Source organism: Helobdella robusta (assembly GCF_000326865.2).
Source record: "Helobdella robusta unplaced genomic scaffold HELROscaffold_12, whole genome shotgun sequence".
NCBI lineage: Eukaryota > Metazoa > Annelida > Clitellata > Rhynchobdellida > Glossiphoniidae > Helobdella > Helobdella robusta.
Window position 1 is genome coordinate 1,899,142 of NW_008703664.1, and position 23,370 is coordinate 1,922,511.

The window sequence follows — 23,370 nt, forward strand, 5'->3', positions numbered from 1 at the left end:
AATCACACCACCAAGTAGAGTAAAAGAATAGGAGTCCCTAACCTACCTATGTAACTAAATTATCTTATGCCCTAGCCTACCTATATAATAAATTAATTTTTACCTCACCTACCTATGCTTCATTAACTTAACTCAAGACTCATGAAGAAAGAGAAAAAGGAGTAAAACAGAACATAAAATACTACCACACAAACAAACATGATGTATGTATGTATGTATGAGCAACCGTTAAAGAACCCACCTAAAATTAAAAAAATACCACCTACAAACATTCAAACCACCTACAAACATGCAAACTCTATATAACTCTATAATAACACTATATAACTCTATATAACTCTATATAATAAAATAAATAAAAATAAAAAAATTTTAAAATAAAATAAATGAGATCAGACAGACTGCTTCAAGCGAGGCAGAATGCTGATCTGATTTTCATGTTGTCTCAGCTCCTCTATTTATACTCGTTTCAACCATACACTCTCATCATTTCAATCATTCGCATCAGTAAAAAACTTGTTTAATGTATATACTGTACTATTATACAGTCTTAACCACAATGCTAACCGTACTAAATTGAAGTCATCGAACGAACGCCTTCGAAACTTTCTGGTTGGCTGGTTGAATCTGCTATATTTCTCTTCATATGAACATATAATCTAATATAATATAATTTGATTATTTGTATACATGGATTCCAGTCACTTTATATATATATAATAAAAATTCATTATAAAAGCTACAGTAATCAGTGCTATATATGTAAGCACGCAGTTCAAATTTTCCGGGGAGAATTCAAAATTGTTTGAGACTACACCTCGCTTAACATCCAATTCCAAGCCGAGCCAAGCCAAGCTGAGCCAATATGCATAAATTTAAAAGCGCTTTTATGTTAATATTTTGCTCGCTATATTTATATATTTTATAAATTCATTATAAAAAACAACAGTAGCCATTACTATATATGTACGCACGCAGTTCAAATTTTTCGGGGAGAATTCAAAATAGTTTGAGACCACACCTTGCTTAACATCCGATTCCAAGCCGAGCCAAGCCAAGCTGAGCCAATATGCATAGTTTTATAAGCGCTTTTATGTTAAAATTTTGCTCGCTATATTTATATATTTTATAAATTCATTATAAAAACAACAGTAATCATTGCTATATATGTACGCACGCAGTTCAAATTTTTCGGGGAGAATTCAAAATAGTTTAAGACCACACCTTGCTTAACATCCGATTCCAAGCCAAGCTGAGCCAATATGCATAGATTTATAAGCGCTTTTATATTAAAATTTTGCTCGCTTTTTAAACGAATATCCCAATATAACAAATTCTCCATCCTATTTTTACTTTCTTTGATGCTTTTTAATCAGTCAGGTCACAAAAATCATTATCGATATCGCAATGAAATCAATTTGAAATTTTTTTTAATTATTGATAACATTTTTAAATTGTTGATAAAAATAACTAGTATATATAGTGTAGTAAAACGTTTAAAATTTTCTGAGAGAATTCAAAATAATTTGAGACTACACAATAACGCAATTGTACAATTTGAATGTGTAAATACAACATTATAAATGTATTATAACTACGTATATATATCTATCTATTTCTTTATTTAGTTCTGCCTGTGTATGATATTTGGTCAATTTATTTGATAGAAATTGAATATAACCTTTATACCGGCTGATTAACTACCATGCAGTAAAATAACTACTGTTGACACCATTTCCTCCAACGATTTCGCAACGAATTGCCCATACCATATAATTAGACTAAACTCTTTCAATCAATGTTTAAATTTTTATATTGTCCTTTATTCTTTCGTTTTTGTTTCTGTACTAATTTTCGTGTCAGATACAATAATTTAGTTTTTAAGTAAATTTTCATTTTCGTAGCTATACACAAACATGCCTACCTGTTGCATTAAAAATTGCATTAATAATAGAAATGAGAAAATTTCTGATGCATCTTTTCACAGGTTTATTTTCAAATTAACTTCATACTAAAATAAATGTAACAATATCCCTATACTCGTTGAATAGAACTATTTTGTTTTACAATTACATATATTTTATTTTATAGACTATTATAATTTATAATGCTATCATGGATTACCATTTTATTATTAAAAGCAATACTTAAGAAATGCACAAGTTTCTGTAACAGTTTATAAAATTTCAGATTTCCTCAAAATGTAAAAATGCAAAACGATTGGATTAAGTGCATCAGACAGGAAATAAATGATTTCAAATGGCTTCCATCAAAAAATGCAAGAATATGCAGTGACCATTTCTGTAACAAAGATTATAAGGGTTATGATGGAGAAAGGAAGGTAATGCTGAAGAAAGCATTCCCATGTTTTCAAGCTAGTTATATTTATATGTCATCAGTTACACAAGGAAGCAATTCACATCATCATTGTACATTGCAACATTCTTATCTATACAAAAAATATAAAATGCATTCAACAATATTCCATGTATTTTATTAAAACTTAGAAAGGGCATAATGACATTGTGAATAATAAACCCTGCTTAGGACTGGGATCATCATCATTATACCAATCACCATTACAAGTAGAGTCAATTTTATATTAATGCTTAACAAGTTAACTAAATCAGCGTAATCAAGTTTTTATATGAAATATGCATCAAGTATTTAATGTAACAAATAAATTAACAGAAAAATTTCTGGAAAAGTTTAAAAAAATTAGGACATATGACTCTGATCAAAAATCATTCGCGTTGACACTGCATTTGTATGGGCATAAGGCATATGATTATCTTTGGACAAATGGCTTACATCTTCCTCACACTAGGACATTAAGAAAGTAATCTTGTCATACCTGTTCAATAATTTTAATAAGATTGTTTCAAATAACTATTCTCAATGTCATTTTATTAACACTACATTAAAAGGTGGCTACAAAACATTGATGGTATGCCTGGGGTGATTTCTACAAACCTTATACTATAGACTAATGGTGATGGGAATCCTCTGGAACTGTAGGATCATGACATTCAATCTAGTCATGGATTGAGAAATCAATCCTTGATATATTTGATAACAAACATTTATTATAATATAAGAATCAAAAAAAGATGTAGGTGTAAGGCAAAATCTTACTGGAACTATTATTTTTAGCAATTTATGAATTATTTTTTTATTTATGACTTTATCCATTTTCAATGATACCGATATTTTTAATTATTATTATCCAAATTATACTCATGCCTATATAAATTAATTTGATTGTGGCTATTTCTATGCTTAATTATTTTATTTACTTGCCATAGGTATGCACAGCATTTAATAAATTAATGATAATAATTAATAACACAACATTCTAAGTGCATAAAATATAATAAATTAAAAGTACAATTTTTACAAACCTCATTGGTTATGGTGATGGGGATTCTTTAAAACTGAATGATCATGATCTAACAAGTCATGGATTGATGAATCACTGGAATCACACATTATCTTTAATAAATTTAATAACAACATATACTACAATTTAAGAATGAGGAATATTTTGTAAAACATTAAATGAAAAAAAATTTAGTTTGAATCACTCATAATTATTAAATTTTAATTAAATTGCTAGTTAGCTTGGGGAGTTTGAAGCTTGAATTGAACAAATTACAAAATTGTTTATTTTATAAAATTGATTGGTAAGTTGTTTAATATATTTATTTTAGTATATTTTTTATTCCCAGACCTAAGCATTGTAAATAAAAATTTTAAAACCAATCAAGCAATAGAATTTAGGATCTTAGGAACAAGTGCTGTTAGTCGTTAGTGTAGTAGTAGTATGTAGTAGTGTAGTGGTTGGTAGTTTCTAGTAGTCTAATCTGCTAATCTGTTAATGTTCGTTAGTGTTATCTGTTATTTATTTCAATTAGTAATTAGAATCAGTAGAGTTTAGTTTTAGCTTAATTATTAGAGTTTAGTAATTTAATTACTAATTAGTCGTCGTTTAGTGTTGTTACAGTTAATGAGTTAAGTGTTGATGGTGGTTCACAAAAAATTTTTTTATTTAAAATGCAAAAAGATATTTACCGTCATGCAGCAATATCTATCCTAAAACAGCATCTAGTATCACCTTTTAAAACATTTTGAAATTTTAAATAAAAGCAATATTCCGAAATTAGTAAATATACGATCGTAACTTTTGACTTGGGCGATAAAAAATCACCCTCCAATTTCCCTCCGAAAGTAAGCTCCTTGTTCGACCGTCAAAAATGAGCGAAGGCCGTTATATTTATTCTAATTATATGAGATAGATCATGAAGAATATAAAAAATCAGCATATAATTTACTAGTGAATGAAAAATTAATAATAATACGAGAAAAAAAATATTACAATGCAAATTAAAACTCACTAAAATAAATCTCAATATATTTGAAACAACACATAAGAGAATCTAAGATACGTATGTAAACTACGCTAGTTCTGTAATGTATAACAATTGGATTATTTATAAAACCTGATGTCCTACAGTTTACTCAATACAATGATTCACTTTTAGTTATACTGTTTCAAAACATTACTTTGAAATAGCGGATCGGCCAAATTCTAAGCGAAACGTGCCTCATGTTCTCTTCATATTTAAAGTTTGGATTACGATGAGTAGCTTATTATTGTCTAATAAATTAAGTACATGTATGTCAAGGACGCTTAAATTGTGTAATAAATTTTTTAGGAAATCTTATCTCACAAAATGTCGCAAATGGTCCACAGCAGTTTTCTTGACTTTACCTAACAGACGGCCGTACCAGATCTTACACAAGAATCAAAATTTTACTTCTCTAACCACATCAAATGAAAAATTGTTGACTGATAACTCGTTATTTTATATGAATTCCTGTGAGAGTGATCATAACTCAGATGACCTTGTTGCAACTGCTATTCGCAATCAAGATTCTTCCTCTGATTTACTGAATTTTGTCGACTCATTGCATTTGAACGATTTAACCCCTGATCACGTTAATTTGGCGCTTTACCATGCGATGAGGTTGCATTATCAAAGTTTGTATCATCAGCACAGTTGGTTACAGTCTAACATAAACATTGCTTTCATACAAATGTCCATTGGCAGAGACCTGGATGAGTACATGGTCCCTATTAAAAATCATCCTGGCTACGAAAAACTTATCAGTGCATGCCATTTGCATCATCAGGTTCTTGATGATGATAAAGTTCTTAGCATTCTGATTTCATTAATTTATTTGGGATTGTCAAAATATGACACATTAACTCATCTTTATCTTACAAAATTTTATAGAAGAACTGATGAGGTGCCATTAAGACAGTGGTTGATGATGAGCCAAGTTTTTAAGTGTCTTAACTCTCAAAACTTTTTAATGATTTATAAAACATGTGAATCTTTGAAGAAGTTCATAAAGAACAACTCTAGATGTTCCCAAGAAGATATGTACATCATTTCATATTTGAGTATCAACATGCATAAAATGTTGAAAACTGAAACTATTTTAGAAATCATAGAATGGTTACACAAAGAATTATCCGCTGCAGATTTGTCTGAGAGACCAACGTACCTATCTACTTATTTGAGATTTTTCAAAAACATTTCCCACAATCATTTCCACATGAGGGATGAAATTTCTCACAGTGTTGGACTGCTTCTGAAAGCTTGTAAGAATATCATAAACACCTTTGAAAGTCCAGACATTGCTGACATATGCAGATCTCTTAAGGTTATGAGGTTGTACAATGATGAGGAGCTTATTGAAACTGTGGGCAAGCGAATTAACAATTTAGTTAATGATAAGACTAGCCTAGTTGATTTATCAAACCTAATGTATGGGCTTACAAAATTAACTCCAAATTTTTTAGTTAGAAAATTTGAAAATTATTTATTTGCTCGAATGTCTTCTGAGAACGTTTCCATTGACATCGTCACATTATCTAATATAGCTGATTCGTTGTTCGAACTTCCGAAAATGAATAAAGATATCGTAATTTTATTTCAAAATTTAGTCACCCATCATTCAGACTCTATAATTGAATATATAACTCGCTTCAATAAAATTTCTAAATTGTTAATTAAGTATCCATTTATTGAACCTGAAAATGAGAAGATTTTTACAGAAAAAGTCATCAAATATATGGATGAAAAGCCAGTGTCCAGTTCTTACAATATAACTTACATGAGTCGATATCTCTTGTCTCTGAATAATTATGAAATTATTCCTAATCATGTTTTTCTGGCAATTGTAAAAGCATTGCCAAAATGGAGCATTGGGGAATTGTGCAAACTGTATGCAAATGTAAACAATTTAAATCTTTCAACTTCAAAAGAGCAAAGACAAAGATATCTGCAAGTGTTAGGAGATGTGCAACACCTGTTGATTGAAAAGTTACAGGATGTTGACAATATCACAGAGATTGATTCCATAGCATTGGCCATGGTGATCCACACAAAATTCAGGAATTCACTCCTAACGAAGCATGTCGAGGATGCTTTTATCAAATGTAGCGAAAACTTAACTGCAATGAGAGTTGCTAAAGCAGCAAAGTTAATGCGTCAGACAAATTTCCATATACCTAAAGTTTTTGAAAAGTTTGTTGAATATATAATTTCTAACAAGAATGAAACAGCTGATAGGAGTTCATCAAATTTGCTCAAGTCCATGGCTTTCAATGGCTACAGACCAACTAAAATGAATGATTTGTTCCAACCTCTCAGAGAGATCTATAAAAAACACTTTTCAGACAAAAATTTGTACCTCTGTCTTTCCATGTTGAATGATCTAACAACTTTACAGTGCTTCCCAGAAGATTTGCTTATTGAATTTTTTAATATTGACACCATTCATGACTTGGAAAAGTTTATGGAAGGTTTAATTTTGTGTTATCATTTTTATTTAATTTTAATAAAAGGATTGAATATTATAATGGTAGAGAATTCGTTTTTTTTGTATTCATTTTTCTCTTGTTTAATTTATATATTTGATTATATTAGAAAATACAGATTTGAGCATGAAGGCCCAGAAAATGTTGATGCAAGTGAACAGGTGCGTTGCTATTGAATGTCCCCACCTAGACATACCTTGGTTTCATGATCACTTCTGTAAAGATAACATAGGTGATCAATCCTTTTGTTTCGTGATTCAGATTATTATTATTTTCCTAATTTTTTCATTGAATTTGTACAAGTTAAAGAGATTAACTAGATAAAACTTCCATTTTTAGTATCATTATCATCAAATACTTATATGATTGTTTGGCTATCTAATATCCTCTGCAAAGTTATAAAATGAAACTTTAAAATTAAAATGAGAAAAAACTCAATTGTTTAATTAGTTAAGTAATTAATTAAATAATAAACTAATTAATTAATTAATTCAATTCAAGTCAAAATAGAAACTCTGAACACGACCTCTAAAAAGTTGATCCACGAAGTCAATGAATTGTTAGAGCAAATACTGAATGGTCCACTTTTCATTCAAAAAAATTCTTACTCCCCTTTCTACCACAAATTCGGTTATTTATTTTTCATTCCGCTCAACTTACTTATTAATTATTATTTAATATACTTTCTCTGTTTTCTCTAATTGCATGCAATCAAAATTTTTTGCTGAAGATGAAATGTGTTTAATTTTAAGACTTTGAATGTGCTTTGAATAAGAAAAAGAAACCTGTACCGGCAGCACTGTTTAATGATAAATATGAAGCATCCATTCAGAGGTATCTCTTCATTTAATTTTTTTATATTTGTCCTTTTGTTATCTGCATTTAGGCGATTTCATTAGTTTCATGTGGGAAAAATTGTTTTTAATAAAAATTTACTCTATCAATTATTGTTCCTGTAAGGATTGTTTATAAGATCAATTTATAAATAATTATTATAATAATTATTATTAGGTACGCGATATGTGTTCTGTCTGAATCGTCCTATTGCAAGAATGGTAAATTTCTCAACGGCAAGGAGTGCGTTCGAAAAAGACATCTGCAGTTATTAGGCTATAAATTTATTGAGGTAATTTAGTTTTTATTTCATACAGTATTTAATATGACCGCATAATTGTAATGTTTTATTTAAAGTTAAAATTTAAAGGCTCAATGCAGTTTCAGTCTATTATTAAATTCAGACATCTAAAACAGCTTTTTATGAATATGAATTAATCTATGATATCTTAAAAATTATTTTGACGAGTGTGTTCAACTTAGCCTATGGGTAAAAATTATGTTCTCATTTTCAATATTTTCAGGTTCCGTTTTTTGAGTGGTATTCCATGGGCTTAACAGAAAAATTAACAAAAAAGAAGTATTTGGAAGACAAAATATTTAAAAATAGCTAAAATATTTTGTTTTTTATTTTTAAATTATTTAACTTTTATGAATTTGAATAAAAAAACACTCATCCAACCAATGTTTATTTAATTGTGAAGCTGCAATGATGAGCGCGCTTTTGCAAGTCTTTTTGCTTACTTGTTCGTACAATTATCCAACTTTATGCCCGTATCCCGACCCCTGAATCCAACACTGAAAACCTGTTAAGTAATCAAAATAAAAAAATGGTTGCCCTTTTTCACTACTTTCAAACAAAATTCTTTTAATTAAATGATATCGGCAAGATTATGCATGTGTGCTAATTCTATTCATTTTCTGTAAATAATTTAATGTAATTTTTTTAATCTAAATTTGATAACTCTGAAACATATGTCAAATAAAACAAAATTGTTGTCAATGAACAATGAATATGACGTCTTCAAACTCGTCTAATCAATGTTGTCATCCTAGAATCTCGTGTAGGCACTTGTGGCACATTCATTGCACAAATGCTACAGAAAAAAAATCTTTGACTGAACTGCAATCTTTTCTTGGCTTTCATCTATCTAATGAAAGCATCTGGATTTCATAGTTCGCACAGAAAAGGTTGTAAACTTTATGATCTTTTGGTAGGAGTAAAACGAGGTTGCATATCAGCACAGCATGGCTCTGCATTTACTGTCTTACTGACTTACTTTTCCGCACAAGCGTAGGCATTACATCTACGTACCGCTGTCTCAGTGCTTATGTCGTTCATTTTTCCATCAAAAACGACACTTCCTGTTAAAACAATACCGGTACACAGCCATACATTCCCTAACTTTCAAATAATTTCATTTTATAATAAAAAAAACGGTGCCCAGTGCGTACCGTCACAAAAAAGCACTGCGCTCCAGGGCCGCTGTTACGTATCAGACTCCAAGTGCAAAAGAAAAGTGTGGGGCTGTAACTTTAAAAAAAATTACAGAAAATATATGATTAAATTAATATAAGTATAAATTCGCTGCTTTTGCCGATTTTATACAAAACAGCGTAAACCAATAATCTATACTTTTAACGGACGCAAGTTTATAAACGGTATACAAAGAAATTTATTAGTAATTTAAACAAAAGTAAAAATAGTTAAAACATTTTGAACAATATCGAATGCGGATTTCAAACCAGAGGAATCCAACCAAGGTAATAAAAATAAAGAAAATTTATTTGTTTAAAACTAAAAATAACCCTCTGGAACTAAAAAAAAATAACCTATCTAATTTGAAGATATTGTTCTATTTCTAAGTGATAAAAAGATAAAAAAAAATTATTTACCGACATATAAGCAGTTTTCAAAAGTATTTTCGAAACAGTGCAAATGCAACGAAAATGAATTCCATCCACACCGAGAGCGGAGCAACCTTATGACAGTATTATCAAACTTCAATACCGGGATGATACCGCCTTTTGAATGCCTTTCCTGCACGTTTAGTCATCGCTCTTAAGAACGGTCACGACGCTGTGTGAACTAAGCACATACGTATAGAAATTCTATTCCATGCATCTAACCAAGATACGCCTACGTTCCGTTTCTTGGTTCATGGGTCTCGTTTATTGGTTCATGGCGATGTATCGGCAGAAACGCAGAAAATAAATTTACAAATCTCAGCCATTTTACAAGAATGACTGCAGCCTGAAAGGTAGCGTTAAACATTGAATAAAAGCTGCGTTTTCTGTTTTGGGTTGACTTAGGGCAGTATATGACCTAATGGTTAAAAACACCTGGTTCTGCTTGGCATGACCTGATACGAATACGAGTACGAAAGTGGATCACCCATATCTTATGGTTTGCATGTGATGCATCTTTTAGATCGTCTTCATATACATTGTGTTGTCGATAACTCTGGATATTAGAAGAGTGTAATGATCCTTGATTTCAAGTCATTGTTTAGTATCTTGCCATGTCATCAACAAATTGTTTGCAAAGACGTGTTTTTGCACATCAGTAAAATCTAAACACTTAATAGACGGCACACAATTTTTCTCGTTTAGAAAAATGTCATCGTGTGTAGAAATGTGATAAAAATTATATATTTTTAGTTACTTCAAAAAAGCAGAGCTTTCCATGCAAACGTGTTCTTTGTTTACTTCTTGTTTTTTATTGCGTCTTAATTACTTGCAGTATTTGAATAGGCATTGTAAACAAAAAAGTTCCATTTATTTAAAAAATTAATTATTTTGATAAATACAATGACGGATATAGGGACATCAAAGAACAATGCCGCCAATGAAATACCATCTTCATATTCGTCTGCTGGAAATAAATTATTTTCGATGAAATTATTTTCGTCTTGGGATGGAGAAAAATCCACTCCAAATTGTATTCCCAGGTGGGCAGAGAAACTTTATAATTATATTATAATTATAATTTACTTAGTTTAATATTCGTTTTATTTTTTTGATATATGGAAATAACAATTTGATAAGTTTGATTAAGATATCATAAATTAATTTGATTTTTTGTAATAAATAATAAAATTTTATTAAAATAATAACAAATTAAATAATTTATTTTAATAAAACAACTGAGCTACCAAAAAAAACATTAAAAAAAATGTATTTTTCCTTAATAATGCTGTTTTTGTGTTGAATGGATGAATAAATTAAAAATTAGCTAATTTTATTTTTTTAAATTAAAATAAACTTTATTTAATTTTTATATAACAAACAATAACTTCAAAAAAATAAAATAAGTGAGCAATTTAAAAATAGTTAAATTTTTTAATTGCATTATCTTTTAAAGGTTGTGCACATTTACTATAACACGTCTGGTGATTAAAAAGCCATTGGAGACTGAATGTAATTCTGTTATTATTGCTATAAAAATGGGAGGTAGCAAGCGCATCCTGAGATCCAATGAAATTGCAGTGCAGAAAAATGGATTGGTTGATTCAGAACTAGACTTGCTATTTTCTTTGCAGGTAAAATAATTTTTTTCATTTTACTTTTTTTTTAATTCTTTTTTAATCTTTTGCAAATTGCAGTTATTTGTGGAAGTTTCTATACTTCTGTTTAATCAACATTTGATACTTTTCAATTTTTAAGCAATTTTCTTCATGTTAAAATGTAAAAATGTTTTCTTCAGTACCCTCATCACCTGAAAAGGGATGGCAACAGGTTACAAATTATGCTACAGCGACGCAAAAAGTACAAACACCGAACCATTCTTGGCTATAAGATTCTGGCGTCTGGTCAGATAAACATGTCACAAGTTCTTCAACACCCAGTCGATCAAGAATTAAATCTCCACTCACCTTCGAAGGATGGAAAGAGTGAAGCTGTGGCCAAGGTAGCCATCATGTCGTTGTCCAGTCAGCCGGTTGATCAGGATGACCTTAGAGGCCATCCAGGAATGGGCAAAGGTCAGTTGCGTTTAATGGCTTTTGTTATATATATATATATATATTTATTATTAATATTTTTAAAAAATCTGGCAGATGCAGAAACTGTTACAACATATATGTATTAATATAAACTGATAATGAAAAATAAATGACAGAGTAAAAATATTTAAGCATAATAAGCATAGAAAATAAAATACTATTTATATATAATAATATATTTAATATATATTCCATTTTTTGAAATAAATTATCAAACATTTTGATGAATTCAAATAGGATATATTGGAATTATGTAATTTTTATTTATTATTTTTCTTTGTGGAATGATTTTAGCTCTTTTAGGCTCTTTTTATTTAAAATACTGTTTGTAAAGGACTATGTTTTACCTTCTGCTGTTTGTTTTATTGTTTTTATATACATAGCAACAGATTAAATTTTTTAAGAAACAGAATTTCAAGGTTTTAATATTAAGCAACAACTAATTTTTATCTCACAATGTCACAATGTTCACAATGTCACATCAAATTAAAATAATTTTATTTGGTTATTCGTGTATTTCTTATTTCACTTGTTTATCAAACGTTTGAAGAATGCATGGGTAAACTATAATGATAAATTCATAATTTTTTAATTCTTTTGGCAGTTTTGTATAAAATGTTTAAGAAATAATTTCTAAATAAGTAATGTTGCTTTAAGACCATGCATTCATGCAATCTTCCTGTTTGATTGTTTTATGTTCATTGTTCGGTGTGTGTCAGTGTGATGTTGTTTGTGTAATCAAGCTTATAAACATCTATCTATGGTGTTGTTTCACAAATATTTTCTAAGAATTAATGGATATCTTTTTATGGAGGTCCTGTGTGTTAACAAGAATAAGATTGTATTTCATATTTGTTGGTGCTGAATGTTGATGTCTATTAATAATGAGATTGTTGAAGATTTTCTTTACTTCACATGACTTTTAATGTTATGTATGTTTCATCAGACCATGTTCTGTCATTCATGCTGATTCATTTTTTAGTATTAATTACGACAATAGTTGAGGTAAATAGCCAATGTTCAATTTCAAATTCAATTTTGTATCTTCTTCATCGATCAATCCATCCTTTAAAATCTGTTTTGGATTCGTATCCGCTTAACTCTGCTTCATTTCCTCATTTAGTAAAAAATGTTTGACTGCGAGCTAGAAAAGTGACTGATATTAAAGTTCCCTTACAAAAAAAAATTCCAGATCGTTACACAAATTACGACACGTGGGACGATGAGGAGATGCAGGATGATGGCGACGTCTCATCCAACGATGGACTGAGTGATTTCGAAGCCATGGACCATCCTACCAGACCCAGGAACAAGAGTACTTTTAGCAACGCATTTGCATCACAGGTTGCTTCTTATAAACTTTGAATATGATATATAATAATAAGGGATACAATGAGAGCTGAATGAATGCAAAACTTCTTTTGCTTGCATTTATCAGTGCAAGATTCAACTCCGTAGATAGACTCTATTGTTAATTTCACTGTGAGTTTAGTCCAAATTTAACTGGTTCCTCTTCATTGTGTTAAATTTTTACTAATGTTAACAATAATTGATGATGAAAAAATATTGTGAACAGCAAAAGAATTTGAAGCAGAAGTTCATAAAGCTCATCAGAAAGTTCAAAGTGTCAGATGAGGTAAGGTTTTCATTCTATCATTCCATTATTCTACTACTAACTCTTTATCTTTGTCATCCTTTATTCTCATATATTTTTGTTTTATTTTAATTTCTTATTTATGTTTGATTATATATATTTATATGGTTATTTTATTAGATAATTTATTTATTTATTTATCACTTGAAAATAATCCATTAATATTAATGTGGTAACATGTTTTTTCAGAGAACAAACAGTACCTAAATATTACAATGTTGTTGATAGTTTGAAAGCAAGTTGTATTAGCATATATATTTGTTTGTTTATTACATGCCTGCCATGCAGTAAGCAACAAGGTGGTTGGCGTTGTTGGATGTTTGCTGGTGACGTTGGTTATTGCAGCTTATTACAATTTTTATTCGTCTTGTTATTTTTGTTATTTATCATTTGACTTGGTTTAATTTAGGCTGGTCGGATGTTCATTGTGTTATACGATGTAGATTTGATTTTTTTTATTTTTTAAAAATATCAAATTAAAAATTTTATTAAATATTTTAAGGGTAATAAAGCTTAATTATTATAAATTATTATCGATTTGTTGTTAATGTTATTACATCACATTAGTTTTCTATCTTGTTTTAAAAGATGTTAACAATTTCATTAATTTAAATTCATTTTCATTACAAGATGACTCACTCAGTGGTGAGTGTGGCCCACTTTTAACAGGAACCACTTGTTATAAATTTCTGTAGCTTCTTTAATCTCATTGCTGATGATTATTTTATAATTTGTGGTGATCTTTGTATGAGCCAGAATGTTTATCTGTAATAAATTTGTCTTCAAAATTGCCAACATTAAAATGTGTATATTAGTTTATGCTAATTTATTCACTCATTCAACCATTCGTTTATTCATTTCCATTTTTTCATTAATTTATTCATTTTTATTTGTTCAATTTTTCATTTTAAAGTAATAAATATTATTTTGTCTCAGTTAATTTTACACCACATTGCACACCTGTTTCTATTTGATCATTGCCATCATTCATTAATGGTCTGTTCTCACTCAGTTTGAAGGAACATCAATTTCGATTTATCTGGGTAATGTTGTGTTGCATTACATTACATGCCTCTATGTTGGTAGACATATTTATGTGTATACGACTCACATGCTTTGTATGAATTTTTGTACGTATTATTGCATCTTTATGTGTGTACTTATTCATACTTTGGTCTCTTCTATTTAAATTAAGTGTTTTTCAAAATTTGTTTTTGGCTTTGTCAATTTTTTTATGTATATTTTTACTGAGATGTATGCAACTGTTAAACTTGATACCATGCTGTCTTGATTTTTATATTAATCACGCCATGATGTTGACTACTTTTACATATTCATATCATTCCAAAATCATATCTACTTATTTTTCTTTCATGTATAGTTGTTTATTCACTTATTCCACACACCACGCACACGCACACATACATACAAACATTCGCATCTGCAGGTTTTGGCATCAGCAGTGCAAGAAATTGGTGTCCACGATGCTCACCGCTACACTGATGATTATCTCTTTGATGACGTGGAAAGTCTTTCGGATAGTAATCCTGATGTGGATGCAATTTCTCTGCAGTCAGTCCCAAAGCCCAAATTGAAGTAAGTTTGTGCGTCTGGAGGTGCATGTGTTTATTGTTTACTGCTTGTGTTCGTGTATGTACCTACTGTTCTTGTCTCATATAACTTGTGCAGATGTTTTTTATTGAAAACTTTTTGTTGGTGATTAAAAGAAGAGTTGTACTGGTGAACATTGAAGTGAATTTGAACTTGGAAGACTAATCTATGTGAATGTGTTTTCTAAATGATTCATATTTTTCAGTTTTTATATCGGTGTCCCTTTAATAATGTTTAGCATAATTTTTTCTTATTTTATGGATGTTTCATTGTTGTTCTCATCTCAGATTACTAAAAAAGAATTATCAAAAGCGTTTAAAAACTTTTTGAACTCAACTTTTGAGCACATGTGCTGTAAATTAAAATTTCTATTTGTTTTGAAAATAAGCTGGGAGTCAGAAAGTATTATAAAAGATGGCAACGCCGTTCAAATAAGGATGTTATTCATAACGCAACAAACACTAAAAGACTAAATATATCATCACTTCGTAAGCGTTTATTAGCGCAATTCTCTGAATTGAGTGACGAACCCAGGACACACTTCAGGTCAGTGGCAGTCCCGACCCAGGACACACTTCAGGTCAGTGGCAGTCCCGACCCAGGACACACTTCAGGTCAGTGGCAGTCCCGTCCATATTTATCATCTCTATTCAGTGTCATGTTTGGCTACAGCAAGCCTGGTGCTTTCCAGTTTTTTCATACTTCCTTCCAGATGGACTTTGACATACCAGCATACCAGATTTCTGTGGTCCTGTGATATAAAAGGCATGATTGGTCGCGTGAAGGGCGGTGCCCGCGGGAAGGAGGACGGCGGCATTATATTGGATTTTAAATGCGTCTCTGCTGTATGTATAATTTGGTGTTAGTGTGCTGAGTTTATTTTGGTCTATGAGCAATTCATGATTCATGTGAATGTTTGCAAGAATCTGCATGGGAAATTAATGAATCTTTTCAGCCTTTAAATAGAAACAGATTAATGTTGCAAGTGAATGTGAATCTTCTACGCTGCATTGAAACACTTGCACCTTCATCATCATCACTAGCACCATTTTCATTCCAATGTTGTTACATTCCTTCCACCCCAATGTTGTTACATTCAATCATTTTTAGTTGAGTTTTATTCATTTTTGAAAATGCATTCTCAAAATATTGATCAATTTTTCATTGTTAAGAAATTAATCTGTTAAAAACAAACAGACACTCATACTATATGCAAGGCTGTAAAAAACTTTGTGAGTACTCTTATTATTCTGTTTAATTTGTAAATACACAATGATTTTTGATCCGTGTTTACCTTATGCATGCATACCTCTTAAAGCAGAAGCTTCCTTGAAAATTTAATAAAGGTGAACTCATCATTCGTTCGTCGTCGAGTTCGTTCATTGACCTGAGATTATTGTATACAGTAAACTTAATTCTAGTTTTTTCCATTGTTATTGTTTGTGAGTTGTCTTATGAAACATGCTACTCTCATTCATTCTGTGCAATCTTTCAATCTTGCGGCTGACATTTCTGAGAAGCACAATTTTAATGTACTTTGATCCTGTGATGATGCGTGCGTGTGCGTGCGTTGCAACTGTGTTTAATCAAGTTGTGCAGTGTTTATACTGAAAATTGTTTACATTTTTGTAGCCAGTAGTGTGCATGGCAAATGTCATTATCTACCTTAATTTTATTTATTACATGCCAATCATTGATATTTGCCTCGTCTTTATAAGCAATGGCATTGAACATGTTAAAAATGTTTTGGCAACATCGCTTTCATCACATTCTTGGCCAAAAATTTAAAAACTTTCTAAACAGATGTTCATTATATTCAGATAAAAGGACGAATAATGATTTTACGCTTATATTGTGATTGATCGTTCTGAAAAGTTATATATTGATAACTTCACTGTCATGTTGTCACTTTAGAAATTTCGTTTTAAAATTTGCTTGCTTTTTGTTTCATGATTTGTTCTGATGAGGGTGTTATGCATGAGGTAACATAAAGATGACATTTGGATTAGTAATAAAATAAAAATTAAAAATATTATGATGATGATGGTTGTGGTGATGATGTTCATTTTTCAGACCCTTCTTCGAAGTAAATCAATCTGACAACACAGTTAATGTGCAGAGGGTTAGTTGTCTGTAAACATTTTATTGTAAACATTTTATTGTAAACATTTTGTTTTAAACATTTTATTATAAACTTTTTATTTTTTTCCTTATTTTTATGATTTGAACAGTTTTTCCAATACACACTAAATATATTTTTTGAAAGAATATTAGCACACCACAGTAACGAATTATGCTAATGAGTCTGGCTGATTAAAATAAAACTATGTTATCAGCCAATTCCTATCTTTCAGCATCAGAGCAGCTGTTTTATGCACGCGTATCTTTAAATATGATTGCCAACGCATGTATTAATAACATCATTTTTTTATCAGTTATGTTCAATTTGATGATATCACAAAAAATTACAAACCACGAAATTAGTCCCACTTGGAGAATGGGCAGCAGTTGACTAACGACAACCAGCCGACAACGATGGCAACGCCATCTGCACCACCGGCCACAACTCTTGCCAACAAAAAGCAAGAAACCAAATCAGAGAAGAGAGGTGAAAAAAATATTTCAGACCTGTTCAGCAAGAAGGCTTCAGACAAAACTAATTCTGAATCGAATAGCAAGAAAGAAAAGAATGTTGAAGGCACGTCAGCTGGAGGCGTAGGTGTCACTGGCAGCGATAAGAAGTCATCTGAAAAACAATTCCCTGCTTTGTTCTCTGGAAATAAAAAAAGTGAAAAAAATATGTCGGCTGATAGTTCTAAAAAAAATTTGGAAGTAAAAACTGCAAATGACGTTTCTTCAAATTTCCAGAAGAAGTTATCATCCATAGTGGCTGAAGGTGGAAATAACGTGGCAAGGAAGGTGGAAAAGCCGATGTGTTACGATCTGAAGGTCAACGAGTCAGACGCCTTTCAAGCGGTTCGTTCGACAACGTCGTCACTTTTTGTAGTTCATTGTTGTTCACGTTTATGATTTTTCATTCTTTGTTATTTTGTTTTTGTTGTTCTTTTTGCATATTTTTTGGTGGTTCTGTTGCTTTGATGTTCTGTTCATGTTTGATGGCGTCCATGTTATTATATTCACGTTGTTCGTTGATCATCGTGTCTGTCATGTTGGTGATATGAGCAATTAGGATGCATGCTTGTTCTGGCAGGTATTGTTTGCTGACTGTTTTTTTCCCTGAAGGTTTTTATTTTAATTATGCTCTGTTGATGTGTGTGTTTTATTACGTCCATTTTTGTTCGTAATTTTATTTTGTTGTGGTGTTTGTTGCTATTTTGTTTGCTACTTGTATTTTTATGTTGTTGTTGGTTACCTTGATTTGTGGTTCCATTATTAAGTGGAATATATGTTATTTTGTGTTGTCTGCTGCTTAACATGATGCTTGCTCTCTTAGTATCTCTAAATTTTATCATGTAATCAATTGAATTTTTATTTTGTATTGTCTTATAGTATTTGTTTAATAGCGTTGATTATAGCTCACTAGCCACATTACGAAACATCAACCAGCTATGAATTTTCCACATACCACAGAAGCTTTTCCAGGATCAGATCACCTCCCTCACGTGCACCGATCACGTGCTTCCCAACTGTCTGGTCTTCATGAATTACCAGGAGCCATGTTGTCTTGTCAGTTCTCTGTTTTGTTCCTTTCTGTATTCACTTTTGTGGTGTTGTGCGGTGGTTTTAAGATGTCGTTATTGGTTCGTCTTGTAGTTTGTCGTTAATTGTTATTGTTGTTGTTCTAGCTGGGATTGTTTTGCCCATTTATGTAAACTTGAAGCACATTTTATGTCTACAATGTGACAGCAAAAATTTGATGAGTTGTTTGATCGTGTAATCACTGTTATCACCAACATCATCATCGCTCCTCCTTTGTCGCGTGATCATCTTGTCTTCATCGTTATCAAACTATCATCTTTATATCGTATCGTATCGTATCATCATCCTGACTACAACGTTTCTCCTGTTGGCAACAGTCTCTGAAGCAGAAGATGGATGAGAGGAAGATAATGAGCATTTGTACGTCAACACACGCTGATGTTAAAACTGCTCTCAACGCTCTTGTCAATCGTGTTCAAAAGTTGTTAGTATTCATTGTGTTGTTTTGTTGTTGTTGTTGGGAGTGGTATTTTGTTGTTAGAGTTTTTGTTTTTGTTGTTGTGGAGCCATTTAAATTCACGCTATAGAAAGGACCATCATATCGACCTGTACCTGCACATATTGCTATTATCATCACCCCCTCTCATCGTCTTCGTCGTCATCATCGACTTATATCATCCACATAACATTCCACCAGCATGAATACGTCATCTCTGCTGATCAAGTTGGTCATTTTGGGAGGTGAGGGCTACTTACATTCAATAGTTCGTCCTTTTGTGAAGGTCATATCGTCAAGGTCACCTGACATTATACACCACGTCAGGTTTCTTGTGGTTCCTCTAGGTAGGTCTCTTGCTGGTTTGTTGGTTGTTTGTTTGGTTGATTGATTGATTGATTGATTGACTGGTTGGTTCTTTGAATGGATATTTCAAGCAAACTGTTATGATATTTAATTGTATGAGATTCGAGCTATTTAATTTTTTCGTCAAAAAAGTTATATAGAGATATTTTTTATTACGAATAGTTTGCCATTTGCAATTGTAAACTAAGTTAAATGCTAAATTATATTTTATGCCCTTTATTCCAGTTAATTTATTAAGATAAGTTACATCTTAATAGTTTGAGAAATCTAATTCATCATTACATCACGCCATTATCACACCAACACCACGCTATCATCACATCAACATCATCATTACATCACATCACTTATCGCCACATCATCACGACAGGTTACAGTTTTTTTTGTCAGAATCTTGCCCAGATGGATAGCAGGTACGCCAAATTGTTCAACGATGCTTATTGGAAGGAACTCACTGTTGACAAGATCGAATCTGGTCGGTTGGTTGGTTGGTTGGTAAGTTGGCTGGTAGTGGGTTGGTCAGTGGGTTGGTCGATTGGTTTGTCGGCTGGTTGGTTGGTTGATTGGCTGGCTTGTTAGTTGGTTGGTTGACTGGTCGGTTAGTTGCTTAGCAAGTTGGTTAAATCTTTTGTCGATTGTTTGGTTGGCTGTCTCAAAACAATTCTGTTTATTTATTTAGAGCATCTCTAAACTTGACAGAATGTGACTTGACGGAAGTGACGGACAGGTTGATGACGTACATGAGGGAGGCCTCAACGCTTGTACAGATCCCCTTCTCTGAGGTCGTCCTCACCAATAAGGAAAAAGGGTTGGCCATCTCTCTCATTCAATCAACATTTATGATTTTGTTCAACAGACTCTGTGTTAATGCACTTTAAATGCAATAACATGAACATGTTGTATTGTGTTAAATGTATCGTCAAGTTTTTAAAATGTTATCGTGTGTGTAATAAAATTCAATTACGATCTAATAAATAAAACTTATAAGATAACGTCCATGCTTTTGCTATTACATTATACCTTCTTCTGCATTGTTGATTAATTTGTTGCGCAAATAAATAAATTGTCTTTTCCGTTAATAACCAGACCTGATGACTCATCTCAAATGGTGGTTCCTTTTCTTGGGGTGAGTCCATATATGTTTTTCATGTTTGTCTGTTTGCTTGTTTGTCTGTCTTTTTGTTTGTTCTGTCTGTTTGTTTGTCTGTCTGTTTGCTTGTTCTGTCTGTTTGTCTGTCTGTTTGTTTGTCTGTCTGTTTTTGCTGACTTTCTAATCTATGTTGAGTAATGTGAAGAAGGAATGGCAAATATTAGATTTATACACCAATTTAAAACTACACGCCTATTGAAACTTGTAGTGGTCACACATATCTCTGTCAACATGAGAATGATTTAAATTAATTATAACTCTTTCTTTTTCTAATGCACGTTTGAGATCTTACTTATCTTCAATGAGATCTTCGATGACAACATTCGGCACATTTTTTCATATTTAGCCGGGTCAACTTTTGATTTAAAGATGTTAGTTTTCTAAAGAATGTCGGAGATCAGATTACAATGTGAATGATTTAAATCATCTTGACGACTTAAATTTGTGATTAGTTGCCTCTACAGCAATGAAGCGCAGACGTTATTCGGTTAATTTTACCTCTTCACTTCCAGTAGAGTTGTTAAGGTGGGATGATCTATTTTATTGATGTTATTGAGCTTCGCAAACTCTTCAGCTACCGAACTGGGAAAATAATTTGCAGTTTTATCATCTCTTTTTTATTTATTCGTTAATAAATAACTGAAAATTAAAAAATAAAAATGTTTTATCAATGTCAAATGAATGTTCTATAATGAAGTTGTTATATATGCTTTTAATTCCTCCAGCCAACTAACTTCTAATATTAATTTCGTCTCTGACGTGCTTATAATTGTTCATTTATTCTTATAGGAAATCAGATTGAAACCTATCGACATGGGATCAGGTAGTTTTTGCTTGTAAATATGTTGACTGATCGATTGATCGATTGATTGATCGATTGATTGATTGATTGATTGATTGATTGATTGATTGATTGATTGATTGATTGATTGATTGATTGATTGATTGATTGATTAGACGATTGTGTTTCACCGACAGACGTTGATGATGCCGTGTCAATCAGTCCTCCACAGTCAACATTTCTCGACAAGTTGAAGGAAGTCACCTCTCATACACTACAGGGTCCCTCAAATACTAGGTTTTTGCTAATTGTTAATCATTTTTCTCCCGTGTGAACAATTTGAAAGCTTAAATCACTTGTTGGGGTTTTATCTATACAATAAAATACGACCAACTGATGTTTAAGATGTATAGTGTCACTGCAACTGACTTGTATGTCGTGTTGAATTGAGTCTAGTTTTTGTAGATTATTCAAACTCTTTATTTGGCTGACAAAATTTATATTCCTGGAGATTTCAACATCGTATTGAAAAGTCGTCTGAATATATGTATGTGTTGTTCCAATTCTTAGCGGGCATTGTGGTTGCAAGCAAACTTCGCTATAGGAAATAATGATTTTATCTGTTGCTTTTAATAACCTCTTCCATTTATCGCCTAACAATCTTTATAACTGTTATGTACAGTTTCGTTAAATAATGCAATTTCATTTACCGTCAGTCAACAACAGCAATCTAACGTCATTTCGGTGGTAACAGTAACGATTCCTCCAACATCGCAGTCCACTGCCACAACTTCAACGACTGCAACAACCACCACAACTGCAACCAACCAAGCTACACAGGTAGATGTACAAACAGCAACCACAACAACCACCACCACAACAACCTCAGCCACAGCAGGACCAGCAACAACTTCATCGTCAGACGAATTAGAGTTGCAGATGGATTACTGGATGGTGCCAAAATCAGAAGGAACTTCAGGGAACCTCTCAGAGAAGGCCGTCAAAAAAGATGCCAAGTTCTCCCTGAAGACTGCATTCAAGTTCGTTCAAATCTTTCGCCCTGGCCTGGCCTCCGTACCACAAATTCCACAATATCAACAAATGACTCATGACTCACCTCCAACTAACAACACAGTTACAAGTAATGCTGGCTTATCTATGGTTTACGTCACCAAAGATAAAAAACAAAAAAGTAATATTATTAACTGCATCAATTTGTTTATTTAAAGGTTGCCGTATAATTTTTTGTGGAAGTTTATCTTTTATCTGCTGACGATATGTTGTGTGATAAGTTTACAACGTTTTTATTTAATGTAATTTTTGAGTAAGGAGTCGTTAGTGCATAACAATTATTAATTCACATCTACCACTCACACGAAAGTAATGAGGATTGGCAAGAAATCCCGTGATGATGCTGTGAAGAGTCAACAAATAGATGGCATCAGCAGGTTGATATGCACATCGAAGGGACAGAGTCATCATCTCACAGGTTGTCTGTCGGCTTGTTTGTACGTATGTGTGCTTCGATGTTTGTTTGTTCATTTGTTTGCTCGCTTCCTTGCTTGTTAGTTTGTGGACTTGTTTGTGCTTGTGTGTGTGCTGGTTTTCTTTTGTGTTTCGTTGTTCATCCTTGATGAATTGTCATGGAAGATGATTGTTCCTAATATTTATTATTTTTCTTTCAATGTTTTTATGAACGTTCAAGTTTTAAATCGCTACCAGACTACTCAGTATTCATTTGTTCCCATTGACTGTTTGTCAATGTAACTGACGACAGGCTGGTGCACTGATTGCTGAATCGATCAAACAATCCGATAACTGATCTATTTAATTTTTGTATCTAACTAATTAATTAATTTATTTACTGATTGATTGATTGATTGATTGATTGATTGATTGATTGATTGATTGATTGATTGATTGAT

General features: G+C 31.7%; 2 protein-coding genes across 2 annotated transcripts; both read left to right on the top strand.

Moving 5' to 3' along the window:
- Positions 1-6,774: 6,774 nt before the first annotated feature.
- HELRODRAFT_72935 (hypothetical protein) lies at positions 6,775-8,337 on the top strand (the record flags this gene model as incomplete). The annotated part of the gene is made up of 6 exons (XM_009013579.1): positions 6,775-6,886; positions 7,008-7,121; positions 7,400-7,519; positions 7,642-7,723; positions 7,901-8,015; positions 8,248-8,337. 6 exons carry the CDS (start codon positions 6,775-6,777, stop codon positions 8,335-8,337), a joined length of 633 nt encoding a protein of 210 aa, XP_009011827.1.
- Positions 8,338-10,534: 2,197 nt separating this feature from the next.
- On the top strand, positions 10,535-23,242 carry HELRODRAFT_167851 (hypothetical protein; the record flags this gene model as incomplete). Its single annotated transcript, XM_009013580.1, has 18 exons — positions 10,535-10,674; positions 11,088-11,265; positions 11,430-11,706; positions 12,920-13,071; positions 13,304-13,363; positions 14,829-14,977; positions 15,539-15,652; positions 15,705-15,837; positions 17,477-17,968; positions 18,584-18,679; positions 19,030-19,136; positions 19,350-19,495; positions 19,885-19,927; positions 20,194-20,322; positions 22,200-22,285; positions 22,335-22,637; positions 22,827-22,934; positions 23,223-23,242. 18 exons carry the CDS (start codon positions 10,535-10,537, stop codon positions 23,240-23,242), a joined length of 2,733 nt encoding a protein of 910 aa, XP_009011828.1.
- Positions 23,243-23,370: the final 128 nt, after the last annotated feature.